The sequence below is a fragment of the Cervus elaphus genome, chromosome 20 (genome assembly GCF_910594005.1).
Source record: "Cervus elaphus chromosome 20, mCerEla1.1, whole genome shotgun sequence".
Taxonomy (NCBI): Eukaryota; Metazoa; Chordata; class Mammalia; order Artiodactyla; family Cervidae; genus Cervus; species Cervus elaphus.
In genome coordinates, this window is record NC_057834.1 from 69670907 (window position 1) to 69691083 (window position 20177).

General features: G+C 32.8%; 1 protein-coding gene across 5 annotated transcripts in view; it reads right to left on the reverse strand.

The window, feature by feature from the left end:
* Window positions 1-20177, reverse strand: part of PTBP2 (polypyrimidine tract binding protein 2) — an 83069-nt gene that overhangs the window by 8240 nt on the left and 54652 nt on the right. For 3 of the 5 annotated variants that reach the window (XM_043875740.1, XM_043875739.1, XM_043875743.1), the window contains exons 8-9: window positions 17630-17825; window positions 595-749 (exon numbers count right to left, since the gene is read on the reverse strand). In XM_043875740.1, the coding sequence (XP_043731675.1) occupies window positions 595-749; window positions 17630-17825 (351 nt within the window). The remainder of the gene's footprint in view (window positions 1-594; window positions 750-17629; window positions 17826-20177) is intronic. The other 2 variants (XM_043875742.1, XM_043875741.1) reach the window with 1 other exon arrangement.

Here is a 20177-nt window from a genome sequence, read left to right on the forward strand (position 1 = left end):
TAAATTTTATTTAACAGGGTGGGAGGGGTTTGGGGAGAGGTAAAGTTGAAAAATATTTTTAGAAGACAATGACTAATAACTGCAAAGAAAAAATTACTAAGAAAGACTGGAAGAGTGCCTCGTCAAGATCTTTGGAAGAACCTTCAAAGAAAAATGTATTAGAGTAGTTCACATAAAATAAGATTTAAAAAAATGCAATGACACATAAGCATGAAATGAACAAGCAAATAATTAGAAAAGGCAAAGAGCAAAATTGTTTTACAGTTACATCTGCAAATTAGATATTTGCCTTTGAGAACAACAAAAAGATAAAAAGCCAAACTACAGTACTTCACCATATTTTTCTTAGGAAAAATAGGTAGTTAGGTTAAAAATATATATGTATATATATATAAAGAGATATGACTAGCTACAGAAATAAAGTATTACCTAAACAAGTACATAGATTTTATTTGGAAGTAGAAACACACAGAAAATACTTTGACTAATGAATGTACATAAAAAGAAAGGCAAGTGCAAAATGAAATAAACATGAAAAACTTTCACAAATGAAATGGAGTTAAAAAACAGACATTAGAAAATTATTTTACTAACCTCTTCATTTAAATTGCTAACCAACAGGACTGTATTGCCACCAGCTGAGACTCCAGGCATACCCACTCGGCCAGCAGCAGCTGCAGCAGCTGCTGCAGCAGCGTTTGGAATGGCCAAAGGACTCAGAGCTCCTGGAACAGCTGCAACAGGAAGCCCTAATTTTAAAATAAAGCATATTTTACGAAACACACACAAGTCGTTTACAAAAACCAATTTAAGCACGATGGCTGATGGCTTGGGGCTGACCGTTCCAAATGGTTCCTGAAAGTTAATTTTCATAATATTAAGAAAAACTGTTGTTGTAAGTAGCAGAGAAAATTCACTGGTTTCAATGAAATCAATCATTAAGTATTAGAACCAAGGTACATACCTGTATTATGTCACAATATTAAATATATAACATTCCATTTCCTATGGAAACGCAAACAAAGCAAAAAGAATGTATTTCCAAGTCAGAGACTTGTAAAATTCACTTCCATGGTTCACATAGGAGTCAAATCTAAAAAAAATAACAAGTGCTATCTTCTTCATAAACTTACTTGAAATCAGACAATTATAGCTCACAAAACATATATAGCAATCCTTTATTCTTAGAAACAAATCACCCTGAACATACATTATATAATGTATTCAACTGACCTAAAGAAAATCTTACCAAAATTTGTTTTCCTTAACTCCATATTCAAGTAGGTGTAATATGTTTTTCAAACACAATACTTGCCCCACAGAAAGAATAAGAAAAAGTCAATATAGCACACCAGCTTTCTCTTCCAGTATTTTCCTATCCTTTACCTACCAGTTTGAACATTTCCTTCTTATTTCTACTGTTCTACTTTCCAGTCTTACTATTGCTCTGTCATCTTCAGGATTCTTCATTTATTCCACAGAATTCCCTTTGCCTCAGCATCTTTAATCTACTGATCAATAACCAATAAACTTTTATTCCTTTCATCGCTTATATTCTTACATACTAGCTTATTTGTTAATAAATATTAGTTCAGTAAAGAAATAAATTACGTTTGTTTTTTTTCTTCCCATGATAAAGGAGATAAACATTTAACCTATACAAAATTAATTCATGACATACCTGGGTAGAACAGGCCCTTAGTACTGTTGTCCCATAAGTTCATGTTTTATCTCTTCTTTTCAGCTTTCTTGTACATGTCATAAGGATGGACTGTTAACTCTGGTGTTAGATCTTACTCTTTTAGCCAAGTTTGTTTATATTTTTACTTTACAAAAACTACTATGACCTTTTATTGGCAGGCTGAAGCTTCTTCAGGATTGACAATTCTTAACCTCTTTAGTTTTCGACTTGTAAACATTTTCCCTCTGATTTCCTTTGATCTTTACTGAGCACCTTTCATCAGTGGAATGGTGTTTCTCATATATGTTCAAGCTCTGGGTGAGTTTACAGTTTTTCTCCCCCAATACAGTATCTTGGGAGTCCCCTCTTTTTAGTATTTCTTCACTTTTATTTTTTAGATTTTTTACTCTTTGTTTTGTAAAATTTCCAACATATACACAAGTACACAGGCTAGAATAATGAGCCCCATGTATCCATCACAACTGTTTAACAATTACTAATTCAAGGCCAATCTTGCTTCATCCACTCATTTTATTTTTAAAGTGACTGCAGAAATAAGGATCTAATTTTAACATAGAAACTCCTCATGTCTAATAATTACTATACATACTAAGTAATCTTTAGCACCTTTTAGGATCTACCATTTTATTCTATGGTATTACTAACTTCTCCATGTTAAATACCATAGATCTCACTACACTTCATAGGTTGTTTCCATTTAATATACAATGGATATCTTAAAATGCTGCCAATGTAAAGATACATTCCTAATTCCTAGGTATGTACTCACAGTCATTTTGTTCCTGCATATTCTGAGACATGCAGGTTCCCAAATTTATAGTTCTAGGTAATTTTATCATTTTTCTTTGTTGCTAACTCAAGAAAAACTACTAATTCATGAAACACGTATAAAATATCAATACATTTGATATATCAGTCTACACACAACAGTCTAGGTAAACAAACACTTCCTTTCTACAGAAAATGGTTTCTTCTAAAATACATCTCTACCATGCCAATACACAATTAAACAATCATAAAACTTCACCAAAATATTCAAAGATGATGGAAATTTTGTTCAAAGAAACTTTAAGTCTAGGATTTGTAATGGAGATACTTTGGTAGTACAATATTAAATTATCAAGCCTTATCATGGAAAAATAATCAGAGAATTAAAAGAATAAGTAAAATTAATTTAAAATAGTAATTAAGAATTAAAGTCTAGGCTAAAGCCCCTTTTTAAGTGTGAAAAACCTGACTTAAATAAAAAGCCAGAACGCCAGATTTTAATAAATGTTACACTTTAGTAAAAATGAGACTATTAATTCTCTCATGAAATTTTGTGACTCAAAGCAGATACAATTTACCTCCCTCTAGTAAAGTAGCAATGGAAAGCTTAGCAAAAAGTGGAATGTAAGTTGTGACGTCTCCAATGTTGTTGCTACTGCCCAAATGCTACTTCACAGTTTCCATATTTCTCCATTTATTCTTACCATGTTGGATCACTTGCTACTAAGCCAGATGATCTAACCTCTTGCCAAATGATCTTCCTTCATTTTAGGCAGTCCAGAGCATGGTGCAAAATACAGGGCAGTCACTGTCCTCAGTGCCACTAGTGTGTACTTCTCCCTCACTATTCCTTCTCCCATGCTGGTAACTTAGAGAAACTATTTCAGTCATCTTTTGCAGTTCTAAGTCACTAGAATAGTCTTGCAGTTTTTACTGGACCTTTAAAAGCCTCTGTAGATCCCACAATTTCTTTCAATATGTTCTTCTCTAAAAAATTCTGTCAACCAGGTAAATCTCAAATTCTACTACATAAAAACAAAAACCTATAAAGTATTTCATGATGCACTATTTATACTGTAAGAACTCTGGAAAGGAATTCTGTATTGTATTTTTCATAGTAATGTTAACTTCTAGCCGTGAGAGAAAACAATACATTCACTATCTTCCTTTTGTAAAAAAACATATAGAACATGTTATACACATTGGCACTAATGGATTACTTTTAGCTGTAAAAATAATTTTAATGATTAACATCTTTAAGGTAGCAAATGTGCTGAAAAAAACACTGTGCATACCGATGATGGGGGATAAAAACACCTGTTTTACTTCTAGGACTGCTACTGTTATAAGAATCAAGTAACATCAAAGAGCTTCATATACTGCCAGATGCTAAGGAAAAGGAAGGTGTCACAAGGATCCTTTCTATGTGAAATGATCTTCATTAGCTGGGCCACCCAGCATTTTGAGTGACTCAGTCATTTTATAAATTTCCTGTAATGGTTCTGACACATTACTAGCCATTCCTCCACTGAAACTGATGGCCACACTGCCACGTATCTATCTGATAGAGACTCAAAGTCCAGGCGGATGAAGTGATTTTAAGTTATACATCTATCCCTCTGTCCCCTCAGGTCACATTCTGCTGAGGCACACAGACATTCCTTGTCCATCACAACAGAAGAATTAAACTGTTTTTGATAACTTCTCTTAAACCACTTGCCAATTTTATCTGTAATTTTTAATAAGCTTATTTTAGAACAGTTTTTAGATTTGTAGAAAAATTAAACATTCTCCAAAATTCCTATAACCTGGGCACCCCTTTCCCCCCATTATTAACATCTTGCAGTAGTATGATATACTTACTACAATTCATCAGCCAGTATTAATATGTTATTATTAAAGTCCATAAAGTATTCAGACTTCCTTAATCTGCATCTAATGTCCTCTTTTCCTGGCTTCCCAGGTGGTGCGGTGGTAAAGAATCTGCCTGCCAAAGCAGGAGACATGGGTTTGATCTCTGTGTTGGGAAGATCCCCTGGAGAAGGAAATGGCAAACCCACTCCAGTATTCTTGCCTGGAAAAAACCATGGACAGAGGGGGCCTGGTGGGCTACAGTCCATGGGGTTGCAAAGAGTCAGACATGACTGAGCACAGAATGTATTCATGTCTTTTATTTCAGGATCCTATTATTAAATTTAGTCATGTCTCTCTCCTTAACGCTCCTCTTGACTATGGCAGTTTTATCTATGTTTTTTAAAGATGCATGATTTGTTTTATCCTTTCATTTCCTATTCTAAAACTTTCATTCAGTGTCAATTGTACCATTATCTTCTGATCTTAATACTTTTCCCTGTTCAAGACATCTATCTGTTGATTGTTACTCTCACATATGACTCAACAGAGGATTTGGTGGTGGAACGTCTGAGGTTTATCCTAATTCATGTAGTATAGGGTCCTGGGTGGGGAAGGCAGTTTTTACAATATATTTCCTGATTTGAAAATAAAAACTTTACCTTTGACAAGAATGACAACTGCTCTTCTTTCCTGAAACAACCCATAACTCCTCTCCCACCAACTTTCCCTTTAATTTCTATTTTACCCTCTAGAACCCATTTTTCTTTTCTGTCATTAACAATTTCATTTTTATTCAATGTGTTCCTTAGAGAAAATGTTTAACTAAAAGCTTGGTTGATCCTAATAAAACTTCTCTTGTAACCCTCCCAGTCATTTTTATCTCCCTAAACTCTTCCCCAAAGGGAAATAAAGGATGCATTATTCATCCTATTATCCCACCACCCAATGTTACTTTCCAACTGCTGTTCTATTATCACCATGGTATTGATGGTATCGCCATGGTATTGAGGTTAATACCATGTAAATATCTCTCATCAAAACAGTCAGAGTCACTGGGACATTGTCTCTCATGCCATAAAGACTTTCACACCTTATTTCCTTCTCCTCGCTCAGCTCTTGTCATCCTGCCATCTGTCCGACATGCTGGTCTCATGATTCCTTAACAACTTCTCCCTTGATTTTTCTATATCGATCTATTTTATCAACTTCTTTTACTACATCTTTGACTTTTTTCTTTCGCCATTCATTGCTAACATTTAAATCCCCTTTCCTGACTTCATTCTTCTATCTTCTTGATTCTGCTTCTATACCAACCACTTAAGCCATTTTTAGACTATATGATAAATCCACCTCCCTTTCTATTCTCCCTTGATTAGACTTTACTATGTAGCTGGAGCATTTTGGCTCACTCGCTACTTATCTGTTAATGCTCTACTATGCCAGGCTTGGATAAATTAAAGTTTATAAATTAAAGGACATACCTTCATCTGGGTTTGTAAAATATTAAAGTGAAAATACACACACACACCCCACCAACTGAGTCCACATTTTGTTACTCAACATCAGCTGATTTACTAGTCTGTTTTCAAGAATTCCCTAAAAACACACTAGACTCCTGTAACCAACCCTCATTCTTATGCATTCTTCAGCAAATATCTTGGAAGACTGAGAAGAGAATTCCCTCAAAATGTTCAACCAACATGAAAAGTTCTCCCTTCTTTCATGTTCCCCTTTCTTTATAAAGATATAAATGGTGAGAAGAAAGAATACAGACTGTAGAAGACTGACAACTTCAGTTCTGGCTCCAAATCTGCTCCTAAATTTCTATGTGAGCTTGACAAAAGTTCCTTTTAGTTCTCACAACAGCCCTAAAAATTTTCTATATATTTTGCCCCAACACTTCCACTATTCTCAATCCAATCCACTACAATCAGTTCTAGGATTTAAGCTAGCCTTCAAAACAAATACTAGCTAATATGAAATTAGCACTCATTATATGTCAGGCATTATGAAAAGTTCTCTGTATGCATTAACACATTTAATCCTCACAACACTAGCCTTAGAACATGGGGATTACTATCATATCCATGACAAATGCGAAAGCTAAGACAGCAAAGCTGAGCCAGATTTTCAATTGAGGATGTCTGGATTTTGAGCCTACACTCAAAATAATTATGCATACTTCCTCGCTTTTCAACTACCATCCCATTTCTCCTTCAAGAGCACATTACTTCAAAGAGGAGTATTTTATCATATTTACATTCCTAATTCATTATAATTTGATTTATACCAATTCTTATTGAGTAAGAATAAACTTTATGGTCACTACTAAACTGAAAAGGCACTTCTAATTTTAATCTTATTTTATCTCTTGATCTCTTGCTTCTTTATTTTTCCCACAACATAAATGTACACTGCTTAGTTTCAAGACTTTAGCCCTCCTGCTCTTTTACACTTGGGAATCTTAGACCAAAGTTTTTTTTTTTTCTTTCAGTTTTACTGATAATGGACATACAGCACTGTATAAATTTAAGGTGTACAGACAGCATAATGATTTGACTCATACACCATGAGATGATCACCACAGTTAAGTATAGTGAACATCCATCACCTCATAGATAACAACAAGAAACAGGAAAAAAATTTTTCTCCTGTACTGAGAATTCTTAGGATTTACTCTTTCATATATAACATACAGCAGTGTAAATTATATTTATCATGTAATACTTTATAACCCTAGTACTTATTTACCCTGTAACTGGAAGTTTGTACTTTTTTGTCCACCTTTATCCAATTTCTCCCCATCCTCAAGCCCTCTGTCTGATCTGATCTCTTTAAACCAAAGTTTTAAGTATCAATCCTCTGGCCTTTCAAATTCTCAACCCCAAAGAATTCTTGCCTAAGTTCTAGGCTGAATTTCCTACTGTCCAGGTCAACTTCTCGAGTTTAACTCCTCGTGAGTCATCATATCATAAATGCCAAGTCTTACTACTTTTACGTTTAATTTTCCTGTTTCTTTCTTTCCACTCTCATTTCTATCCCTAGTATAGATTCACAATTTTATCTTACTTAGACTAACAGTCTCCAGCATACTTCTTCGGATAGCATCCATTCTAAGATCCTTTTTTTTCTCCTCACAGCCTTTCATATTTTCCTAATTACCCCATGCCTCATTCACAATTGAATACTTGTCACTTCCTAAATATGCAAGATATATTCTTCATCACATCTGCTCATGCAGTGTTTTCAAAATCCTTTCTTCTGGACTTCCCTGGTAGTCCAGTGGTTAAGAATCTGCCTGCCAGTGCAGGGGACATGGGTTCAATCCTTGGTCCGGGAAGATCCCACATGCTGCAGAGCAACTAAGTCTGTGAATCCCAACTACTGAGCCTGAACTCTAGAGCCATGCTCCACAACAAGAGAAGTCTCCACAAGGAGAAGTTGCACACTATGATGAAGAGTAGCCCTCGCTCGCTCCAACTGGAGAAAGCCCTCACACAGCAATGAAGACTCAGCACAGCCAGGAAAAAAAAAAAAAAGTAAGTAAAAATAAATAAATCCTGTCTTTTTATCCCAATCAAATGGCTTTTGGCCTACAATGCCCTTCAACTTTCTCCTTTGGATGATAAAGTGCCCATTTGATTATGCTCTAATAGTATAATAACGATTACATATTTCAGTTTGCCTCATAATAGATATATATTCAGATGCTTGCTGCCAGATTATAAGCACAGAAATTGTGTAATTTTTCTGAGACCCTATAGTCCCCAGCACAGTGCTAAAACAATAAAAAAAAAAAATGCAATGAATGAATAAAGCAGGATGCCACTGAGTTGAGGCAGAATCCTTCTAGGAATGTGAAAAGCTCAGTGCAATTACTTAAGAAGGGTAAGAAAAATTCACAAGGGGGCTAAAAAGGAAAGGAAGACTCGGAGATAAAATACCATTTAAAAATTAAGATTAACAGGAAAAAGAAATATTGACAAATTAAAAGGGATATATGAAACTAGGAAGAATTCACACAAAAAATTCTAAATGAAATTTCCTATATGTATCTATTGCTTTCTTGGTGCATCTTTAGAGACTCAAAACCTTCTGCATAATATTTACCTCCTTCAGATAAGAGGCTCATTTCATACTTGGTCGCAAATACATAATTTTTCTTCTTCTAACTGCAGAGATAGCAGTAATATACTTTAGAAGGCTTTTCTTTTAGTCGTATCATATATACATACTTGTCAACTCTTAAAAGCAAAATTTTTTTAAGATTAAATTTACCATCTGATTTAATTTAGAATTATTTTCTACATCCAAAGGCGGAGTTGATTACCACTGAACTCAGGCTGTTTAGCTTTAAAAATATGAAGCCAGAATAAATAGGAAAAATGTTTTCAAATATGTGACAGGCTATCATGGAAAAGGAGAAGGTAAACACGGGATTAATAAAAGAAATTCCTTAAAGCTACAGCTGAGAACAATATAATCAATGACCATAACAAAATCAGTTAAGCAAAAAACTTGGGAATGAAAATTTGCACCCAAGATAGTTAAAAAGCAGCCTATGAATTAACATTTTAGTCCTACAGTTACAAGTTTATTCCATTTGAGAATGCTGGTGCATAAGTAAATGCTAACTGATGCATTAATGTTTTCTCCTAATGTTTACAGCCCACTGTATCTTCAAAGTATGCTATTACCATTTCGTTTGCTCAGAAGATCAAAAAAAAAGAAAAACAATTTCCAGATTTAAAACATTAATTCAAATATTATTTAAAATATACTAAAAGAAATAAATAAACTCTTTAAAAGTCACTGCTTCAAGTTAATTTGTGATTCACAAGTGAAAATTTTATCCAAATTTAAAAATGAACAATTCAACTTCAGCTCTTGCAACTTCCTTTTTAGAAGAGATATTTTAAAAACTGAAAACAAAACAAAATTTTTAAAATTCAGCCATAGAAAAACAGAGGATAGTTTAATAATCCAAAGAACTCAGCATTTTCTAAAATGCACACATGGAAAAGTAGGCAAGCTCAATCAACTAGTTTCTAAACCCTTAGATGTTAAAACAGAAATAAAATGAGAAAATCAAAGTTATTGGACAGGTATTTTCACGAACTTTGGATGAAAAAATTCTGGTTTATGTTGAAAATGATAAAATACTGGCTTTTAAATTATGTAGTTTTTAAAAACTTTTATTTTTTTTTGAGACTCAGTGATATACTTTAAAAGGGTGTGGTTCAGTACTTCCAGGAAATATTTCTAGGATGTTTTCATATTTGTGAGTAATTATTTTGGTCTCTAGGAGCTTTCAATGTGACTGCAGTAGATGAATTATTTGGTGTGATTTTCTGGCCATAACTGTCTTTGCTATAATTAGTCTTATAATGGAATATTATAGATTAGGGTTTTGCTAAGTTTAAGATTTTGGTATGTAGGTTTCAATGTATATTTTGTGAAAAAATAAAAATATAAATTCAGTTTACTATAATATACATATGTATATGAATGACCATACATATATATTGGTTTACATATATCATATGTATATGAATGATCATATATATATAAATACAGAGGCACACAGCTCCTGTTCTGGATTTAATTACAGAATAGGTATATGAGTAATACTCATATTTGGTTTTGTAATCATGAAATAACCAGGTTAAACACTGGATGGACTTGGCAACAAAAAATCTGTCATGGCAACAGAAAATATCTCACTATATAAAAAAAGAAAATTAAAACTACAAGCTTACCAATTTACTATATGCATGACATTACTCTACATGAACTCCATAGGGGGAAAAAAGGCAGGCTAAAAGGCTTAGCTAATCTGTAGCGCATTTCATTTTAATGTTTATTAGGAGGACAGATTGTTGGAGCCATACTGCCTGGCTGGCTCAGGCCCTCACTAATGATGGGAATTTGAGCAAAACTGCTAATCAATTTGTGTTCCAGTCTCTAAATCTATAAAATGGGGGCAATAAGGATAAATTCATTTAGGAATGGTGGGGATTAACTCACAAGAGGGTTAAGAATGATGCATTGGCAATCTACTCAATAAATGGTAGGCTATTATCAACATCCATATGCATCAACCTTTTGGTTCCTGGGACTGGGACAATTCTATTCTAAAGCACAATATTTTAAATGTTTTTGCCACAAAATAAATGAAATGAAGAACTGTAAGCCACAAAGGTGGAATCTAAATAATTACTTTTTACTTTTCTGAACAGATATTCCTGTGGTAGGAACTATCCCAAAAAGGATCCCCTAAGGCACTTTGATGGTGGAGCCAAACTTTTATAGGGAGAGAAAACAGTGGAAGAAAAAAGGCTAATCCCTTCTATCAATACCAATCATCCAAAAAATCTCACTCCTTAGAAACTGGTACATGTGTATTTTTAAGACTCCTTTTTCACCATCATTTCTTTCTACACAGTGTGGGTCCTTCAGTCATGTCAGACTCTTTGCGACCCTGTGGACTGTAGCCCGCCAGGTTCCTCTGTCCATGGAATTCTCCAAGCAAGAACACTGGAGTGGAATGCCATTTCCTTCTCAGAAGTATTTATTTACCTATATCACAAAGATGGAACTAAAAGTGGCCTTACAATATACCAAGTGGCAATTTTATTCTTTCTAAGCTCTGGTGCTACTGAATGGTTCAGTAAAAACACTGAAACAAACAAGAATTTCCAAGTAACATTCATCTTTGGAGGATACTGAAACCATGAACAGCTTACATTTATTACAAAGTATCTACAAACAACACTAAATATATTTTACTTTCTAAAACACATACACAAAAGGAAAATCACAGGCAGCACTTAAAATATATTTGTTAAGACAATATTTGATTACTGCTCTATTAGCTCAATACTAACCTCCAATTTTGTAGTTCCCTGCCCCCATCACTCTATTGTAATGGCATATATGAGACAGTAATGTTTCACAGGTGTTTTTTACTGCACATCTACGGAATCATATTAAAAAAAGAATAAAAAGACACAGAACAAACATATATATGGATATAAGGAAAAAGATGCTAACTTTTTGACTGAATTAATAACACACAGATGGAGGCTCCACCCCCCGCCCCAGTTAGTTTTAAGAGAGAAGTGATTTTAGTCCATTAGGTTTTACAAAAAAAGTTTTTATGCTTCCTGGTTATTTCATGGGATGAATTCTTGTTTGAGATAAACATACCTAAATTTAATTAGCTCTCTTTAGTCCTTTAACCACCCTTCTTCCTTTTTGGGGCCATTAAGACTGAATAATAACATAAATAAATCAAAAAACACTCACTTCTAGGCTAAGGTCACCATCTCAAACCACTCTAGGGCTATCAAAACCTGGAGGTAACCAAGAGTTTCAAGTTTAAAGCAGAAGTAGGGAAGAATCTAGTCTGTACCCACTCATACACAATAAACTAAAAACAAAAGCTGGACATAACTTCTTCCACTAAAAATTAGCAAATAAATTCAAGAACTTAACTGTCCTGCACAAACCGTAAACAGCCCTAGTTGACAAAGGAACACTAAACACTTTCAACAAATTACTGTAGAAAAAATGTTTAAATCAGAAGAAAAATCCAAAATTTGCAACCTTCAAATGAAATAAAGGCAGCAGCCATTAGTTGATATTATAACCATTAATAGAAAAATAAAATGGAAGAATCAGAATGTCACCACCTGAAACCACAATCTTAAAGCATCACTAAAATCACTAAAAGTGACCCAACCATATATTTTATGCTTCCAACTGAGATCATAAGGAACATCCATATTCCTGCTTTAAAAATGTAAACAACAGAATCTGAATCTAATCAAGGTTTTGGAGCTAATTTCTTATTTATATAAAAGATGCAGTGGATGGAAGAACAGTTTACTATAAAAGGAAATAGCCAGACCAATCCAGACTGTGGCATTTTCTAAAAGGATATAATAACTAGGTTTCTATAATAAATAAGTCAATGAAACTGAGGGTTGGGTGGAAGGAGAGGACTTTAATAACCTTTATATAAAAATAACCTCTATATTAATAATCTTCAGAATAACACTCAGGAGACACAGCTACCAAGTGCCATATGTGGCTCTTGAAAATATCCTATTCTGAACAAATCAACCCTAAAAAACGTATTTTGAAACAACTGCGGAGATTCAAGATTAACTGCGTATTGAACATTAAGAGACCATTCTCAATTTTGGTAAGTTTTTATTACCAGGTTTTACTCGATTTCCATCAGGTATGGTTGGTAAGAAAATGTCATTATTTTAGAGAAATTATGGAAATGTTTGAGATGACATAATGTTGAGGTTTTGCTTTTAAATATAACAGAAAAAAATAAAATATAACAGAAAAAATGAACAGATATAACAAGTGTGGAAACTAGTGAATTGAGATGATGAATATATAGGGTTTATTACATCAGTATATGATAAAAAAAAACTTTGATAGTAAAAGCTTTTAAAAAATCACCATGTAAATAACCTATTAAAAAATCATTCACAAGTCATTTAAAGTAAGTTTTAATATATTAAGTTTTAAAAAGTATTTAAAAAATGAGTTTGCTTGTTAATTTTATGCATCATAAACACACAGAAAAGAAAACCAAAGTAAATTCAACTTAACAGTTAAACTGAACATCTATCAGTGGAACTGTATCAAGGCAGAGTTATAAGGCATGAATAAAGAAAAGTATTAAAATACTGGGTCAACAGGTATGAAGAATGTTTTTATGAGAACATTAATAACCGTGCTAAAAAGCTAAAATAAAGCATCTAAAATATTACATACTTTCTCTATAGCAGTAATGCTCAACTCCCACTACATAGTAAAACCATCTTGGAATCTTAAACAATTAGAAATGCATGGAACCCCACTCATAGTGATTTTCAGTCTAGGGTAGGGCCTGGTGACTTTGATGTGCAGGAAAACTCTGAGAAGCACAGATCTATAAGGATTACAGGTTTACCTAGATGGTTGTTACATCTATTCTCAATCATCAATTATTTTAATATCAAAATCTCTTACACAAAGTTTGCTTTTCTTTTAAAACTGTATGATGAGAATGACTGCTACACAGAAGGCTCTGAAGTGCTCTTGGAATGTATTAACTGGATTAATTTTTAAAATGTAGATAGCATGAGCATGAAAAATTACTTTTAGCAATTTCCTAAAAGTGATCCACCCCTTAATAAATTAACTACACTTCTTAAACATGATAAAATGATCATTATAATGACATCTCAATTTATAATCTCAAGGATTTTTGATCACCTTGTTCTTTGATGTAGATAACTAATAGTCTGTCAGGTTTGTGATTATGTATTTAAACATCAGATTTCTAACTAATTACAAAGCACTCATCTCCATTCTTAAATAAACTGCATTTTTGAAGACACAGTGATTCCTAACTCTGAAAGAAAGAAGCAGAGAAGCCACATATAAATGCTAGTTTTAAAAACCTACTGTGTAAAATAAACCAATTAAAATTTGTAATATTGATTCCAAAATGACTAAACTTAGTCAACTGCTTAGATATAAAAACCACACAAAATAAAGTGAATCCTCCTAAATATTTAGCAGAAAAGAAATATCACCTAGTTATGTTTCCCTGGGGGCTCAGATGGTAAAGCATCTGCCTACAATGTGGGAGACCCGGGTTCGATCCCTGGGTCAGGAAGATTCCCCTGGGGAAGGAAATGGCAAACCACTCCAGTACTCTAGCCTGGAAAATCCCACGGACGGAAGAGCCTGGTGGGCTCTAGTCCATGGGGTCACAAGAGTTGGATACGACTGAGCGACTTCACTCTCTTTTCTTTCTATCTGTGTTCTTACAGAATTTCTGAAATACAGGGATACCTATAAATTATTTCACTTTGACCAAGTACTGCTTACGAAAGACTCAAGCTGAAAATGGATCCTATCAATATTAGTTTGTTATAATTTGAAGTCACCTGACTGATTAGGTATCAATGGAAGCAAATAAACAAGAGAAAAAAATTTAGTCACCATTCCAGAAGGTATGACCTTACTAGAGCAATACTGCATGTTACTACAAACAGTGTCTGATGACTACTTTAAAAAGTAAAATAGTAAGTGATTCTTCATAAGATTATACTATCCACCAAAGGTGAGTGAAGGGGGTAGGGGTGCAAAAAACGTTATCTTAATGTCCTATAAATGGAAATGCTTGGATTATGATGAATTATTTTAAAACATTTTTTTCCATAACTGGCCAATCTACAGTAACAGTATGAAGTTGAATGCTTAGCTCATAAAATATGAGCAAAATATCCTTAATATACATTTAACATGTGTTGTATATTCCAAAAGAAAGAATCCACACAACCAATTCAGAGTTGTAAATATCTCATGAGCATTTAGAAATTATAAACTAGTTCATAAAATGATAAAAATTAAAATAATATGACATCCTTATCATATGTTAATACCCTAGCAAATAAAAGTATTAATACTCAATGTTGGAACAGGAAAAAGTAGAACAGCCAGTCTCATACACCATGTATGTTAAATTAATTATCACCATTCTGGAAAGAAATCTGAAACAAGAATCACAAGGCTTTAACATTTCTTTGACACAACAATTCTAGTTCTAGAATCTAGTCTAAGTAAGGGACAAAAATGTTACATACAGGTACTGGTGGTCACAATGCCACTTACATTAATGAAAAGTATGAAGGGAAACTAAACATCCAACATATATCCAAAAGTATTATACATCCATTTGCAGGCTATCTTGCTATTATAATTACCATTTTTCAAAAAAACAAAACAAAACAAAACAAAACAATAAAATGAAACACAAAACAGCAAATAGTGTGATTTTAATTTTTTACAAGTGTATTTACATAGAAAATAAGAAAAAAATATATCAAAATATAGGTAGTTATCTCTTATGAATTATAAATAAATTCCTTTATTTGATTTTTAAAATTTATAACTCACCTTTCAAAAACTACTTGAGGATATTTAAAATTTAAAAAATCCCAGTTAAAACCATTAAAACATGTAAACAATGAAGTCATTTAGTCAAGGAAGAAGAATTCACATACTTTCACCCCAAAATACTTTTCTATGTTGACACTATATGGTAGTTTAAGTGTGCAAATAGTATGTTTTAAAAAAATATATACCATTATTACAAAATACTTTATTGCTAAAAAATGCTAACTATCATCTGAAAATGCTGGGCTGCCACAAACCTTCAATCTGTAAAAGAACACAGTATCTGTGAAGCACATTGAAACAAGGTATGCCAGAATATTACACTGAAATCTTCAAGACAGAGCAGCAAGAAGACACCAAATTTACTAAAAACTGAGCAACTTTTACTCTTTTAATGCAAAAACGTACAACACTTGAGAAATGATAAAAGCACTGAATAAAACAAAAGTTAGCTATGCCAGGACTGTATAATCTTTTAGATTTAGATTTAGAGAAAGAGTTCTTATTTATTATTACTTTAAAAAAGAATTCCACCAAGGCCATTACAAGAAAAATGATGATAAACTCCATAGACAAATCCATGACTCCACCCAGAATCCAAAATACATACACAAATTCATCAACTACCCCCACAATGGGCAAATATACACAGCTCTTAGGGTCCAAGGAAGTGATTATGGGTCTAAGGAAGTCCTATGTTTGAAAGTAGCTGAAATTTCTTGGTCTTTTACCATTGTTTCTTTAATGAATTGAATGTAAAATTTTAAACTTCATAGAAACGACTATAAAATCTTGATATCATCTTCAACTTTGGTTATTTTAAGAATTAAATAATGTATCTGCCAAGTACCTTGCAGAACCCCTGGGATCTAGAAGCTATTAAATAAATGTTGATTTTTGTCTTTTCTGTAAGTTCTATCAGCAAAAAATTAAGAATTCACAGTAACAATTACAACCAAAGGCCATGTATCACTCATTACTGTCTCATTCTTAACTTAAAAAAAATGGTACACCATAAAATAGTTAATATTATTTACTTACAAGCCAAGTGGAAGAAATAAAGCTTTAAACTAAGCCCACATAGTGATGGAGATTCTGTCAGGAAAGAATGTTATCAACCTAAAGAATTCATTATGATAAATTTATCATGATAAACTTATTATGATAAACTGCTATAACTTCTGCAAGTTGTATTAGACAATCAGAATAAGGGGTCAGTTTTGTCTAAAATTATCAAAATTAATTTCACATATCAAATGCTTCTCTTGTGCATTAGTGTCTCTGTTCATAGATGATGTATCACTTATATAACATATTTATAAATGGATAACACGTTACATATTCACACTAAATAAGTATTTCCAAAAATTATTTTATTTTAATGCTTTTTCTTTTTAAATTGATGAATATAAGCTCAACTTATGTTCATCAAACTCCGGGAGACAGTGGAGGACAGACGAGCCTGGCATGCTACAGTCCACGGGGACAATACTTAGCAACTGAATAATAGCAATAAGCTAAACTATAAGAACAAGTTTGTGATTCATCAATCTTAGGTTACATACGTCCGGAAACATTCATATAATGATAATCTTACAAACCAGAAACCAAGAATTTCCTGAATACATCAAAAGGAAACTAAAATTTCATCTGAAGTTACAAATCACTTATTTTACTTACAAAATAACATTTTCTGTTATTTTTTCTTCATCTTGACTCTGTCAACTATTAGTTGCAAATATTTGTGTTTTTTTATTAGGTGGGTCTAATCCATTGCAGAATGAGGTGAAATATAATAACTAAGACAAAATGCAAATAAATACCAAAATAAATTTTATATAAAATTCTTCCTAGTTAAAACTGTGTTTTAAGACTACAACATGCTTTGAAAAATCCATACACCTACTCCCATTATATGCTACCCCTGTTAACTTTCTGTTTTTTTTGTGCAGGGCTAAACTGAAACAATCAGACTGGCTCACCAGTCTATCTGAAACAATTAAGACTGAATATGCACAATGGCCTCTAGATAGCATGACTTTAAAGTGTAAATGTTTTCTTAAGAACTCAACAGTATTTTTTCATTAGAGCTTTTCCTCTTCTATTTTGGGAGAGAAGATGAGATAGGTGAAAGGAATGCTGACACAACTTTAATTATACTTATGAATTTAGGTTTTTCTTCCAACAGTATTCATATACATTCTTACCTGAAGAGGGAAAAATATCTAACATAATTTCTTAAATTTCAAAATGGGAGATTCATTATACTTACTGCAGTTTAACAGGCACTTGCCCATTTGGCAGAAGTGGTACAGACAATAAAAATCATACCTAAGAGAGAAGTCTCCTTGGCAAACGCTGCAGCTATAGCTGGGTCCAATGCAGGTTGTCCATCCCCAGATGGAAGATCAGGTCGAGTATAATCCCTACTTTTATCATTGTTGTATTTTACATTCAAATTCACAAGTTTGGAAAAGTCAATCCTTAGGGTACAGCAAGCATTATAAATATTCTGACCATCTAGGGCCTGTAAAAGTGAATAAAGTATAACAGCAATTTTAAGAGATAAAAATTAGAAAAAGTACGACTCTGATAAAAAATTCAACAATGAAAAGCTGCACATAATAAAAGTTGCCAGAAAAGGGATCAAATTCCATACTCTTTTCTTTGCTACACTAGCTGCATGTATATTGTTTTCCACAAATACTACTGTCTTTAAATACAAAATGCTACTTAAATATAAAATATAACCAGTTAAATATACGTGCTAATATACTTTTAACTTCAAAAACCTGCAAATATTTTACTTTAAAAAAACAAAGGTCACAAATATAGGTCATCCTGCCAAAGTAGTACTGTAATATCAATAGTTTGCACAATAGTTTAAAGTTAATTTTATTACACACGTATTTTTTGCCAGATGGTAATACTTATGCTCTAGAGTTGAAAGACTACACTCAATTAGGTCACCTTCAACAAGTTATTTAATCTTTTCTAATCTCAGAATCTGGAAGACAGATGACAATGCCTGCCATGCTTCCTTGCAGGATTATTGTGAGGATTAGATAAAAGACCACATGTGTGCAAGTGTATCATGAATTATAAAGCATAGAAAAAAACATATAAAGCATAGAAAAAAACATGGTGCTGTATGTTTTTTTCTGATCCTATATAATCGCCATTTATACTCCAGCTAGACAGACACCTGAAACAAACTAGAGAACAGGGGAATATATTGTTGATTTTTTATTAGAAGAATAAATATTTTCTGTATAAAGTAACAGTTCAGAAATGAAGGACATGTTTAGCTCTAATTCACTTCAAAAATAAAACAACAATTCTTCTGCTAACAATACATAAATAGATCAAGCCTGATACCTATGTAGATCAAGATCTACTAGGTGTGTAAATATAGAACTGTATTAATAGTAGACAAACATATTTTTCACACTTGATGTTTGAAAGAAGAATTTTTATATTACTTCAGTATGACTATTTTAATGGCTATATTATTGGAAAAGGAACGTAACTGAAACAGACTTAAAAATAGTCAAGAGTGTTCTGTTATGGAAAAAGGAAATCTCAATAGCTGCTTATGTATATAAAGTTTATAGTTAAAATATTTTTAAAATTTAAAATATTTAAATATTTTAAATATTTATTTAAAATATTCCCACTCTGTGAAAAAGGGAAAATCCTTTAATATACAAAATTAAGATTTAAGTGACTATATTTACCAAGCTAAAAGCTAACTTAAAAATACAATTCAACATGAGTTTACCCATTTCAATACTCACATAAAAGGACTACATACACATCAGGATTTGAATTCTATTTGAATTAGGGAAAGCACCTATCATCACATGAGAATGGGAAGTATCAACTCTCTCAGGCAGAGTAATGTAAGTATTAATTCAATACTTCATAAGTAATTCTTATTCAATACTTAGTAAGTAATTAATTCAATACTCTGCTGTAAAAGCAAACAAAGCACTGAAAATAGGTCTTCATTTCCTCATTCCTATAGGAGAAGTGGCGAGCCAGGTAACAGAATCTGTCTCTACCTTATACATGAATGTCAAAATTCACTCTTAGGTGACTATTTCAATAATATACAAAAAATCTGATACACTGTAAGAAAAGACCTGGCTTTGGATCATAGTACCTCGATTAATGCAAGAAGTAACGTACCGATACAAAATGACTAACTTCAAAACAAGCAGAGTTTCTTTGGGGCCAAGTTCTATCAAAGAGGTTGACTGCCAAATATTTACAATGACTATGCTAACTGCTTGAAAGCTGTCTAGAAACCTTTAACCAAAAAAAAAAAAAACCCACACTTTATGTAGGTGTTATACACAGGTACACCTAAGATACACACAAGGTATACACACTAGGCATACACAAAACTGTACCTAAGATACAAGGGCTAGAGAAATCAGGAAACAATATGTATATTAGCAAGAGGGAAGAGGAAAGAGAGCTGAGGACACATGATAACAGAAATCCAGGCATTTTCAATAGCTGGCTGAGGTAAAATGACTACAAGTGAAGTAAGAAGAAAAATCAAATTAAACTATATATGCAAGCTCACTTTAAGTTCATTGTTATTTGCCAACTTCCAGGAAATAACAGTAGCACACAAGTCAGTCAGTGTTCAGCAATCAAGATTGTAATGATCTTGCTGGAGCAAAGATTTCTGACAGTAAAAGCCCAAGTTAATTTGCAAAAAAGCCTCTCAAGTGTATCTATGCAAAGGTAAAGTTTGGAGAGTACATGAAAACAAGCAGGAAAAAATATCTTCATAGTAAATATAAGATTTATGTCAAAAACATGATAAACTCAATAAAGATGTTAAATACAGAATGCATAATTAACA